Genomic DNA, 13,590 nt, shown 5'->3' with positions numbered 1-13,590 from the left:
ATCAGAAGTAGCTCGAACACTTTTTCCCAGACAGTATATACCCAAAAGAACAGCTGAAATTTTGTTTCTCATTGGATTCAACTCACATATAGTAAAAATATAAACAGTTAAAAGCTTAATGGTAAAACTTAGATTTCTCATAATCTCTCAAAAAAGACTTGAACAAAACTAAGTGTCTGAATGGCAGTGTTTTGGTAGCAGTTGTTGATTTAATACCATATAGTGATAACATTAATTTACTATTTTAAAAACTGCGTAGCTATATTACACAGTGCTGCCTTAAAATTATATTTAGTTGAATATTACTGAACAGGGTTTTTCTCTTATCAAAAAATACTCGGATAAATTAGGTTAAAATGATAATATGAAGGGACCTAGAATAGAGCTTGAAATGTATCTGTTACTTGAAGTCTTCCTACTTTCTTTTTAAGGTTCAAAGATCATCCCACATTAAATGAACGATATTTGTTACTTCATTTACTTGGTCGAGGTGGCTTCAGTGAAGTATATAAGGTAATCTGTATTTTGGTCTGCTAATGTAATATTTCATAGCCACATAAGTTTATATATATAATTTTCTTACTTTTGATCTCCCGGACTAAGGGACTAAGAAGGTTCTAGTTAGACGTGACAAACCCATGGAAAAAAATGCAGAAATTGAGCTTGTTTTTGGCTTAATTGGCTTGTCAGTTGCTTGTTGGCGTGTTTTTGGCTTGTAGCTTGTTGCTTCTTTTTTTTATCAGCTCCTGGCAAGCAGGGGCAAAGGGGGGAGAGAGTCAGGGGTGCACAGCGGGCCCACCACAATCCCAGACTGCACACCTGGGGGATCTAGTCACATAGAGTGTTGGGTTCTTAGGGATTGGCTTGTTTTGAAATGGGATTAGCTTGATTTTTGGCTTATTGTGAAAGTTGGGGTGCTTATTTACCCGTGAAAGTTGGCAACTGTGGTTCTAAAATAGTAGCACTTCTTAAACAAAGGCTGGAAAAACTCCTTAGCTTATTTATGGAGGGAGAGAGCATCACTGAGCTGAGCATCACTGATCATACTTATGTAATCAATAGACAAAGGCTCCATTGGTAATAGGGAAGAAGCCAGGATTGTGACTGTAGACTTGCTGATATGTAAACTAAGGAAAATGCATTACACAAATTGGAAAATTAGGGACTTGTGGTACAGCCATAGAAGGGAGTACGTGCCACTGAAATGAGCCTTCGTGAACCCAGACATAGATGTAACCTCTTGGTTAGTCATAGCTTCTCCGGATACATTTATTTTTCTGAATATAAAATTGGCAGAAGTCTTGCTGGATAAGAAAATATCTGAGGAAAGTGGAACAAAATTGTCAATGTTATGATAAGCTATCTAGTGCAACACCATGGCTCTAGAAACTGCATGTAGTGTTACTTGTGTAATAAAGTTTGTATACGTCAAATTAACTGGGTCTTCACGATTATGAAGTGTTTTTCTATAACACATCTGTGTAATTTCATTTTGCTTAATTTGTCTGTAGATCTGTGGATTATATGCTGAATTTGGACCTTTTTGGGTGTTGTTTTTTTTGGTCATCTTTGGTTGTAATTGTCCCATATCTGGTTTTCTAGGCTTTTGATCTTTATGAACAAAGATACGCTGCTGTGAAAATACACCAACTTAACAAAAGCTGGAGAGATGAGAAGAAGGAAAACTATCACAAGTAAATATTAATAATTTAGGATTCTTGTGGTAAATTGAACTGTGTTCTGTTGATCATGGAAAGTTAACAAACATATTAAACATCTTCTTTTAGACATGCCTGCAGAGAGTATAGAATACACAAAGAACTGGATCACCCCAGGATAGTTAAACTCTATGACTACTTCTCCCTGGATACAGATACGTAAGTGAAATGACACTGGTTTTAGAACATTCCAAGTATTCTTAATACCTTACTTTTATTAAAATGAAGACTGTATTTGAACATTAAGGGTGAGATCCTCACCTCAGCTCTGACCTCATTATCTAAAATGACTGGAGCAATAATGTAAAGGGGCATTAAAAGCCCCAGTTCTGGCTGGTAGAAAATTCCCCATGGTGCAGACATTGTGGAAGACAGTCGTAAGGCTGCCTTCTGGGGACACCCTCGTATAAGGGGCATGTTGGGATGGACTGCAGCATGCAGTGCTGCAAGTGAGTCCAGGTAGCACTGTAGTACATAGGACAGCCCAGGGAAGCTACTGCAACTTAGACAGACCTCCAGGGCTGTCTTAGTTACACCAGGGGCTTCTCCAGTTCCCTGTGCAGCCAGGATTAGGAGTATCCATAACCACTTCCATGCTTCCCTTGGGCTGTGCCTTTAAGATACCCAGCACAGAATTTCACTGTAAGAGATTACACTATGTTTTTTATCAAGAAACTTGTCTAAGTATGCAAAAAGGAAAGTTTTTACATGGCCTCACTAATATTTGTGTGGTCTCTTTTCTGTTGAATACAAATGCTTTGATGTTGGGTTTTTAATTAACTAGTTATGCCAGTTTCCCTTAATTAAAAAAGCTAGATTATTTTATTCATATAAATGAAATTGTTAACTTGTCATTATCAGTCTTTAATTTTTTTTCATATGATTGTGCAGTTAGATGGCAATTTGTACTCTGCCTTATCTGACGCTGTATTTCTGAATTTTTACTCTAGGTTTTGTACGGTGTTGGAGTACTGCGAAGGCAATGATTTGGATTTTTATCTCAAGCAACATAAACTGATGTCAGAGAAGGAAGCTAGGTCCATTGTAATGCAAATAGTAAATGCACTACGGTATCTCAATGAGATCAAGCCCCCTATTATACACTATGATCTTAAGCCAGGTAAATGAAAAAAGTTACAGCAGAAAATGCAATAATTTTGTTCTCTCGTATTTTATTTGTAATCCGTGTTGGAAAATCTCAGATTAATTTCTGGTTGTCAGTTCTTAAACATCTCCAAAATCCATCTTTCTCTTACATCTTTACAGCTGAAACCTTTGTCTGTTCTTTGCTAACACTTGCCTCAACTCATTAATTATTTTGTGTTTTTAATTTATGGGGTAAGTCCCTGTCACAAGGTGCAGCCCTCATCGCCAGACTGGCGCCTTCTGCTGGTCATGCTGGGGATTAGCTCGAGGCAGATGCCCACATATGCAGTCTGCACACCAGCACTCTGTCTCTGCTCCTGCCTACGGCTCCTCTATTAGCTCCCAAAACGGCAGCATCCTCTTCTCAACTCAGCCCTCTGGCTAGATCGTCATCTGTTTCCCCCTTCCAGGAGGGGATCTCTATCCAACAGTTGAGCCACTTCCCCAGTGACGAGTTCGGGGGGAGACCCAGGCCAACCCACTAATGTGGCCCAGGAACTCAGTAAGTAGCAGCCTCCTGCTGCTGCTCTATAAACTCAGTCAGTGCTGCTATATTTCCCTGGGCCACTTCTCTGTGGCCCTAGCACCTTCTTTGCCCTTACCTCAGGGCATTCAGCTGGGCTCCCTGCAGCAACTCACCCTACTCTTCCCTTTTATCTGAGCCTTTGGGGCCTGGGTTGCTCCCTGCATCTCCTCCCTAATTGGCTGTACTTCACAGAGCCTCTCTGGGCTGCTGGGAGGACTCACTTCCATTACTCCTTCCTGGGCAGGGCATGATTAACCCCTTTTATGCCTGTGTGGGGTACACACCCCATCACAGATCCAGAGAACATGACGGACACCTTCAGAAATACAAAGAAAATAATTTTTTGTTTCATTCCCCTCTGGTCTTTCCAGAATGCTGCTGTGAAAATCATTTCCCTTTATTGCGCATTTTCCTTGTTTACTCAAATCCTTTCACTGGCTATCACCTACATCTAGTTAAGGATTTTGCCTTCACATTGAAGTCTCTGTGTAATTGCACTCATGCCTACAAGTGTTGTCCTTCTTTGCTATAATCAGGCCTCTTTCCTAGCTGCTCCCTTTGTATCCTCCTTCCACTGTTATCTTCATGTCCTCTTCCATGCTATCCCCTTATGCCTGGAACGCTCCAATTTTTCTTGCATGTCTAATGACCATCATCTTTATTCAGTTCTCTCCTTAAATCTTAGTGGATGCGTCTTCCAATGGAGAAGTCTTCCAATAATGACTCAGCATAGAGTAAATAAAGTGAAAGTGACCATTTTAAACAGATTTACACCATCTTCTACCTTGGGGCTTCATTTGGCCATCTAGTTTGTTAGTACTCTCTTTGTGAATCTTAAATTGTTAACTCCTTAAGGCAAAGCTACATCAACTGTACAACATCAAGCTACCGCTTAATAAGTAGGACACTGTTAACATGGATTTCTTCTAGAGAGGATAGAGTTGTATGGTATGCATGCTCTTTTGCACAGTTCCAGGGATGACCGTTCTCATATAGAACAATTCTGAATATATTTTTATTAAGACAATTTACATTCTCTTTCAAAAATATTAAATTAAGATTGGTAAAAAAAAAATTGTTTAAATAATGAATAAAGTATAATGCTAAAGAAAAACAAAAATAATACGAGAAATTCACTGTGCAGTTTAAAAACATGAGGGGGAGGTCCTTGGCCTGTCTGCAGCCCCTTTGCACTGTTTTTGGGGGGCATATAGAGGCTGGCCTTAAAGCCAATTTAACCAGCTTCCTGTGAATTCTGTGATGCTGGTAGAACATGTTTTTGGGACAATACGTGGGGAAAAAGCACCATAGCCAGAGTTGCTGTGATCTGGTGTTTCCCAGCTACCCAATCAGTCCCTTGGGGGGCCACTGCAGTTGGGAGAAACTTAGAACTGCGCAGGGGGTCAGTGATTTGAGTAGGAGGGTAGAAAGGTGGTGTTCAGCTGTTTCAGCCGTATCAGGCACTGCTGCAGATTGAACCTATTAAGAAGCACTTATTTAGTATTTTTGTGATAAGATTGCACATTCATAATTTTTTGTTATTGTTAGGTAACATCCTTCTAGTAGATGGAACAGCATGTGGAGAAATAAAAATCACTGATTTTGGTCTCTCTAAAATAATGGATGATGACAGCTATGGTGTGGATGGAATGGACTTAACTTCACAAGGGGCAGGAACTTATTGGTAATTTTAAGTTTGGACAGATATGTTGTTTAAACTCTTATTGTTCAAATTTCAATAATGTAAAATCAGTTTTACACAGATATCTAGGATTAAAAGCATCAGATGTAAAATGGTGAAAGGAAAATGATTTATATGCAACATTTAGCCTGTGGATCTTAGTGCTCAAGAAACATCATAATACTGAATTTTGTAGGATGCATAATATAATAAAATGTTTATAGGAGTACAAATAACGTCTACAGTTACATTAGCTAATCTGTTTTCAAATCTGGGGATCAGCTAAAGTAAGAAAGAATCACCCTGGCCCAAAGCATAGAGTTGGACAGTTAGGTGCAATATGAGGGTTTTAGTATGGGGTTTTTTCCCCCAAAGTGTTGGGTGTTGGAAAAATGAAGTTAGACTAGGAGGACCTTTGATTACTTCTAGTATGGCAATTCCTATGTTTCTGTTTTTACTTCTCCTGTGGAAGTCAATTTATACTTCACTCATCATCTTCCAGGAAGGCAGCAGCCAGGATATATATTTGAACATTCTGAAAGAATCACCATTTTAGTTCAGAATGTTATAAACATGTTTTCCAAGAAGAAAATATATATTAAACCCTTTGACTTTTGGTAGTTCATGACAGCCATCCCAGGAGTGATGGGTTTGCATAGATGCTTAGCACTGGGAAATCTTAGTGGGAGAAATGTTATCAATTCCAAGAACTTCAGATCCCCAGATCATCATCTTCAGATAGACCATGTATACGCACACATTAAAATAATTCCTTTAGTCTTAAAGGTTCAGTTGACTGGAAAACTGACCAGCCATACTATATGTGTAGGGATAATATATATATTGCAGTTTTTATTACATATGTACATATAGGATAAATCTACTGTGTTAGTATAAAAATGTTATAGAGTGTTTTCCAGTATTGTGTATGTTAATTAAAATTTGTACACTAGGTTAGACCCTTAGGAGGACCTTTGAGAATTAGGCATTTCTCATATGCGTGCCTGAAATCTTCATTACCATGCAGTGAAATTGCAACATATGTCCTAAACGAAGCATTTTAAAAAATGTATACCTAAATACATTTCCCAGATCAGCACAAGTGTAAAAGTCTTATGGAAAAGTAAGACTGAATACACTCTGACCTCTCACTTTATGCAAAAGCCCAAAAACTATGAAGGGCATGGCCAGTTTATATCTTCATATGACTATTTATTTGAAAAATGTATGTGGGAAGTGGAGGGGGTGCCCGCTTCTCCTGCTACTTAGAGAGTTTAAGGCCAGAAAGGACCATCAGATCATCTAGCCTGACCTTCTTCATATTACAGGCCACCAACACCATCCAGCACCTGCATGTTAAACCCAACAACCAAAATTAGACCAAAATATTACAACCCACAGGAGACTAGCCTATTCAGTGCCACAGACAGAGAATAGGAGGGACCAAGGTGCACCAGGGCTCAAGGCCCCAACAGTGGCAGGGAAATGATTAAATGAGATACAACTAAATAATCATGCTACGTGACCCACATCCAGACTCTGTAGAGGAAGGCAAAAAAACTAGGGCTGTCAAGCAATTTAAAAAATTAATTGTGATTAATCGTGCTGTTAAACAATAATAGAAATACCATTTATATAAATATTTTGGATGTTTTCCACTTTTTCAAGTACATTGATTTCAATTACAACACAGAATACAAAGTATACAATGCTCACTTTATATTTATTTTTATTATAAATATTTGCACTGTAAAAATAAAAGAAATAGTATTTTTCAATTCACTTAATACAACTACTATAGTGCAATCTCTTTATCGTGAAAGTTGAACTTACAAATATAGAATTATGTATTAAAAAAACTGCATTCAAAAATAAAACAATGTAAAACTTTAGAGCCTACAAGTCCACTCAGTCCTATTTCTTGTTCAGGCAGTCGCTCAGACAGACAAGTTTGTTTACATTTGCAGTAGATAATGCTGCCCACTTCTTGGTTACATCACCTGAAAGTGAGAATAGGTGTTCTCATGGCACTGTTGGAGATGGTGTTGCAAGATATTTACGTGCCAGATGCAGTAAAGATTCATGTCTCTTCATGCTTCATCTACCATTCTAGAGGACGTGCGTCCATGCTGATGATGGGTTCTGCTCGATAACAATGTTCATTTTCATCATCTGAGTCAGATGCCACCAACAGAAGGTTGATTTTCATTTTTGGTGGTTCGGGTTCTGTAGTTTCTGCATTGAAAACTTCTGAAAGCATGCTCCACACCCCGTCTCTCTCAGATTTTGGAAGGCACTTCATATTCTTAAACCTTGGTTCAAGTGCCGTAGCTATCTTTAGAAATCTCACATTGGTACCTTCTTTGTGTTTTGTCAAATCTGCAGTGAAAAAGGTTTTTCTTAAAACGAACAACATGCTGGGTCATCATCTGAGACTGCTATAACATGAACTATATGGCAGAATGCAATAGAACAGGAGACATACAATTCTCCCTGAAGGAGTTGAGTTACAAATTTAATTAATGCATTATTTTTTTAACCAGAGCCATCAGCACGGAAGCATGTTCTCTGGAATGGTGGCCAAAGCTTGAAGGGGCATACGAATGTTTAGCATATCTGGCACGTAAATATCTTGCAATGCCGGCTACAGAAGTGCCATGTGTACGTCTGTTCTCACTTTCCGGTTACATTGTAAATAAGAAGTGGGCAGCATTATCTCCCGTAAATGTAAACAAACTTGTTTGTCTTAACAATTGGCTGAACAAGAAGTAGGACTGAGTGGACTTGTAGGCTCTAAAGTTTTACATTTTGTTTTTGAGTGCACAAAAATCTACATTTGTAAGTTGTGCTTTCACGATAAAGAGATTGCACTATGGTATTTGTATGAGGGGAATTGAAAAATACTATTACTTTTGTTTATCATTTTTACAGTGCAACTATTTATAATTAAAAAATATAAAGTGAGCACTGTACACTTCGTATTCTGTGTTGTAATTGAAATCAATATATTTTAAAATGTAGAAAAACATCCAAAATATTTAATAAATGTCCATTGGTATTCTGTTGTTTAACAGTGCAATTAAAGCTGCAATTAATAGCGATTCATTTTTTTGAGTTAATAGTGTGAGTTAACTGTGATTAATCAACAGCCCTAAAAAAGCCCCCAAGGTCACTGCCAGTCTGACCTAGGGGAAAATTCCTTCCTGACCCCGCATATGAGAATCAGTTAGACCCTGAGTACGTGAGCAAGAACCAATCAGCCAAGCACCTGGGAGAGAGAATGCTTGATGCTGCCTTAGAGCTCTGTCCAATATCTCATCTCCAGCTGTGGGTCCTCCCTAATGTTTCAAAGAAAGGAGAAAAAAACACCCACCCAGAATATACTGGGGAGCAAATGAATAATCCCTTACTGACTCCTACTGGTTGCCAGGTGAAACCCTGAAGTATGAGCTTCAGATGCATAAGACATAAACCAAAAGTGAGCCCCAGGGCAATTGAGCCCTTCCCCCTAACACCACGAGCAACCTCATCATACAGTAGCTCTCATAAATTTGTTCTGCTCTCTCTTAAAAATAATATAGTTGCTTGCCTGCTCAACTCCTTTTGAGAGGCTGTTCCAGAACCTTATCCCTCTGACAGAAACCTTCTTCTGATTTCCAGCCTGAATTTGTTCATGGACAGTTTATATCTGCTTGTTCTTCTGCAAGCATTGTCCTTCAGCTTAAATAGCTCTTCACCCTCCCTGAGAGCAATCATATCCCCTAATGTATTTTTAGAGAGCAATCATATCTCCCCTGCGCCTTTGTTTTACTAGACTAAACAAGCCATGTTCTTCCAGTCTTCTCTCATAAGATGGGTCCTCCATTCCCCTTATCTTATGGGCCCTCCATTCCCCTTATTCCTACTAGCTCTTCTCTGCACTTGCTTTAGTTGAAATTAGTCTTTCTTGAACATGGGTAACCAGAATCGTACCAGTATTCCAAATGAAGTTTTACCAGTGCATTACATAATGGCATTAATACTACTTTATCTCTACTGAAAATGCCTCATCTGATACTTCCTAGGATCACATTTGCCTTTTTCACAGCTGCATCACACTGGTGGCTCATAATCATCTTGTGATAGACCCACACATCCAGGTCTCTCTCCTCCTCTGTCACTTCCAACTGATGAGCCCCCAGCTGAAGCAGAAATTCTTATTATTGGACCCTGAGTGAATGACTTTGCATTTTGTACCATTGAATTTTATCCCATTTCTCTCACTCCCGTCTTCAAGTTCATCCAGATCTTCCTGTATAATAATCCAGTCTTCCTCTGTATTGACAATGCCTCCCAGCTGTGTCATCAGCAAATGTCATCAGCACACTTATACTTTTTATGCCAAGGTCATTAATAAAAAATGTTGAACCAGATTGGCCTCAAGACTAATCTTTGAGGAACTCCCCTAATAACCTCCCTCTAGTCCAGTAATTCACCTTTTAGCATAACCCACTGCCTTGTCCCCTTCAGCCAATTACTTATCCACCTTACAATGCTTGTACTGATCCCTATATTCCCTAATTTAAGAAATAATTTCCCATATGATACTGTTGTCAGACGCTTTACTGAAGTCCAAGTATATTGGTTTACTGCACTTCCCTTATCTAAAAAAACAATTATTTTCTCAAAGAAGGAAATCATGTCAGTTTATCATGTTCTACCTTTGTTAACCCTTATTGCATTACATCCCCTTTACCAATTTCCTCTATGAATGTAATTACTCTTTCCTTCACAACTTGATCTAAAACTTTACATATTACTGAAGTCTGACTAACAGGCCTATAAATGCCCAGATCACTTGTTTTCCCTTTCTTAAATAGGTATTTTACAGTCATATGGCATTACCCCTGAATAGACAGATTTATTAAATATCCTTGCTACTGGACTAGCAATGTCATATGTCAGTTGTTTCAGTATTCTGGGGTGGAAATTATCTGGTCCCACCGATTTGAGCACAATAAGATCTTTAAATTTTCCTCTACCTGAGATGTAGAAATTTCCACTTCTTGACACTCATTTCCATTACATGTACATATTCTGTAATGTCATCCTTACTGAAAACTGAGGCAAATTTTATGTATTTAGTTTTTGGGCTGTATCTAGATTATATTTAATCTCCATCCCATCCACACTGCATAATGGCCCAACCTCATCTTTCCATAGTTTCTATATAACTAAAAAACTTTTTATTTATTTAAATGTCCATGGCAAGAGCTAATTCAGCTTGACTTTTGGTAATTCTCGCTTTTCTCCTCCTTTTTCTAACCTCCACAATGTAGATCTTTTTTTGCTTTTTTTGCCTTTTCTTATTCCCTATAGGTTCTCTGCTTACTCCTAATAAATTTTTTAGGTGGTCATTCATTCAGCTGGGTCTCTAGCCTTTCCCTACAAGTTTTTTTTCCCTTTTCTTGTGATGCAAATTTCTGATAGTTTTGTATAGTTGATCTGAAGAAATTCCAAGCAACCTCCACATTTAAGTTTTTTCTGCTCTTCATTACAGTTGACTTCTTTAACTAATTCTTTTAATTGACCAAAGTCTGCCCATTTACAATAAAAAATTATAGTTCACAACCTGGTTTTGATTATCTTTTCACTTAATTTAAATTGAATTAGCCCATGATCACTTGATCCAAGGTAATTTCCTATGATTTGCTCTTCTTTGATGTCCTCACTGCTTACTAAAAGCAAGTCTAAAATTGCATCAACTGTTGGTTCAGTGATGATTTGAGGAAGAAAACTGTCATCTATCACATCCGGGATTACATGGGTCTTACCAATATTAAGAGCATTTGTTCTCCAATCTGTATCCAGGAAGTTAGTCTGTCATTATTATTGTTCCTAAACGTATTTGTCTCTAATAATATTGGAGATCTCTGTGTATATGCGAGTCTGACCATGGGGGTCTATAGCAGACCTCTGATACTATCGCAACAAGACCCTCTTTTTACAATCCTTCCATAAAGTGAATTTGAAACAGATTGTATGGACAAAACAAATTCTGTTTTGTCCATACAATCACTTTGTATTTCTTTAGTGTACCACTTCGTTGACGTACAACCCTTACCTTTATTCCTCTCTCTCTCTGTCTCAAACAGCACATACCCTTCAGTACCTGTATTCCAGTCATGAATGTTCTGTAATTGCTATAATATCTGGTTTCACTTCTGCACCAGTAGCACCAATTGCTCCATTTTATTGTCCAGACTCCTGGCATTTGTGTACAAGCATTTCAGTTGTTTCCCTCAGACCTCACCTGGTTTTCTTCCTTGTGATGTTCCACTACTACTTACTATAGCTTCATTTAGCTGATTTTCCTGTTCCTGTGTATTGAAGCCAGATGTGAAGATTTCACGAGTCTCTCCCAGTCTTGTCCCCTCATCTCCTGGTTTAAAGCCCTTCTTGTCAATTGTGCCACCTTTAATCCCAGAAATTGAATACCCCTTAATTAATACTACTTGGTTTCAGGAATAAGCTCCACACCTATTGATGAAAAGAGGGAGCACTTTAGGGAATTGTGTTTGCTATGAAATCTAATCATGTTAGAATATAACCTTAAAGAGTTAGTTAACAGTATACTGGCCACAGTTTTGTAATCATTGTAGACAAGGATAAATTAGATTCAGCATTGTCACCAAGACATGGTCGAACAGAATCAAGATTAGCTGACACAATGTGAAATACAACTTGCCCTTGTCTGCACTGACTGCAAAGTTATGTTCCGAATTGTGTTGGAACGTGCTTTTTAAGAGTCAGGTTAACTAACACATACATAAAATGTTATAACCAAGACAAGCCCTAGGACTTGCTCATGGCAGCCATGTGAGGAGGTAGTAGGAAACACCGTCGCTCTTGAAGAGCGAGGATATTAGCAGCTGTAGGGCAGGATTAGCAGCAGCAGGCTGTAGAGCCAGTCTGAGATACCCCAAGGAGGGAAATTACACTCACACCCTTCCTGCATCCTACCTTCACTAGGTAGGTAGGAGGCCCAGAGACATCCCACCAGTGTATCTGTTCGGTGGTAATGAAGGCTGGGGATAAACCAGCTCTTCTTTCTTGTGCACTCAGGCACTTTTACAAAAAGCTATTATGATAAAACTACCTACAGAACAGGGAAACCAGTGAGTGTCTTCATTGTTTATAGAAACTTCTTGGCTGGGGTTTGCTGTGCCCAGTACCTCCCTGTTCTGAAAGTGCTTTTGGCTTTTCTACTCTTTGCCATAGCAGCCCTTCAATCCTGCTAGTGGGTGTGAAGAGTAAGTAGGAGGGTAGTGTTGGCCAGCCCGTTATCCGCCAATTCTTCTGAGCACTTAGCCTCTTTTTGTTAGTTTACCTGCAGTAAGGAAAGAAGTCAGGGGCTCAAACTTAATTTTAAACAGAAAAGTCAACACTGTACCTATCAGTTCTGTAACTTTTTCCATTTACTAAGTTTTAAATAATAGAATTTGTTTTTACCTTTTTCTTTAGCTAACGAAACACAGAACCCCCCACATTGAAAAAACATAATTTAGGTAGCAAAGTCAAGCACTCAGTAGTTAGGAAATACTATATCCATATGGCAGGGGGAGGAGGGGGAGAGAGAGACACATTAATATTTGGAAATATTTATGTCAAATGAAAATGTTAAATAATATGGATGTGTTAGGATTATTTTCACTCATTGTGATATCTCTCTACAACTTGATTGACTTTTTCACTTTCTAGTCACTGTGTCAGGCTAAAGGTATTCTCTAGTCCACAACTCTATATAGCTTGTGTAAAAATGTCTGTGTATGTATTGTTTTGTTTCATTAATGTTTCAGTTTGGCCCTATAATTCGGTATAATTTATTATTTGCTGTGTTTCATCTTTTAAAATTATTGGTATATTAATATTCTGTTACTGGCATAATAATGCCTGTAGTCATTTATACAATACATACACATAAAATCACCTGACAAAATTTTCAATCTTGGGAGCCTAAAGTTGGGTGCTTAATTCCATATTTAGGTACTTAAATAAGTGGCTTTATTTTTTAGAGATATTAGGCACCTTGAACTATTTCTGATGTTATATCTACTTAAGCCTCTCAATATTTATTTAAGTGCCTAACTTTAGGGGAATCTGTTATTAAAATTTTGGTCCTTTACCTCTAGCTAGTCTGAAATGCCATGTGCACTAATTACATTATAAATTAGTACAAGTTCAAAAAATAGTAAGGTCCATGACCTTTATACCACTACTAAATTTCAACACATCACATTGCCAAAATGATTGGATTTTCTTTAGAAACTAGCTGTTTTCTGTCTCCTAGTATGTCTTGAAAAGGTTGATTCATAGAAGGAAATGCTGTAAGATAATTTGAAGAGGGAGTTACTTCATAAGGAATTTGTGTAAATTGTCATTTACAGAAGCTGAATGTCTATGTTCATTGTATCTCTTTTAAACTATTCACTACCTACTGTGTGTACTATACAGTGTATTTTCATTTAATTGATATACAA

General features: G+C 38.0%; 1 protein-coding gene across 2 annotated transcripts in view; it reads left to right on the top strand.

Moving 5' to 3' along the window:
* TLK1 (tousled like kinase 1) overlaps positions 1-13,590 on the top strand; it is a 129,549-nt gene that overhangs the window by 108,108 nt on the left and 7,851 nt on the right. For both annotated transcript variants that reach the window (XM_048869419.2, XM_048869420.2), the window contains exons 14-18: positions 432-513; positions 1,603-1,694; positions 1,788-1,877; positions 2,669-2,838; positions 4,939-5,074. In XM_048869419.2, the coding sequence (XP_048725376.1) occupies positions 432-513; positions 1,603-1,694; positions 1,788-1,877; positions 2,669-2,838; positions 4,939-5,074 (570 nt within the window). The remainder of the gene's footprint in view (positions 1-431; positions 514-1,602; positions 1,695-1,787; positions 1,878-2,668; positions 2,839-4,938; positions 5,075-13,590) is intronic.

The sequence above is a fragment of the Caretta caretta genome, chromosome 11 (genome assembly GCF_965140235.1).
Source record: "Caretta caretta isolate rCarCar2 chromosome 11, rCarCar1.hap1, whole genome shotgun sequence".
NCBI lineage: Eukaryota > Metazoa > Chordata > Testudines > Cheloniidae > Caretta > Caretta caretta.
This window is presented reverse-complemented; position numbering and strand designations above follow the sequence as displayed.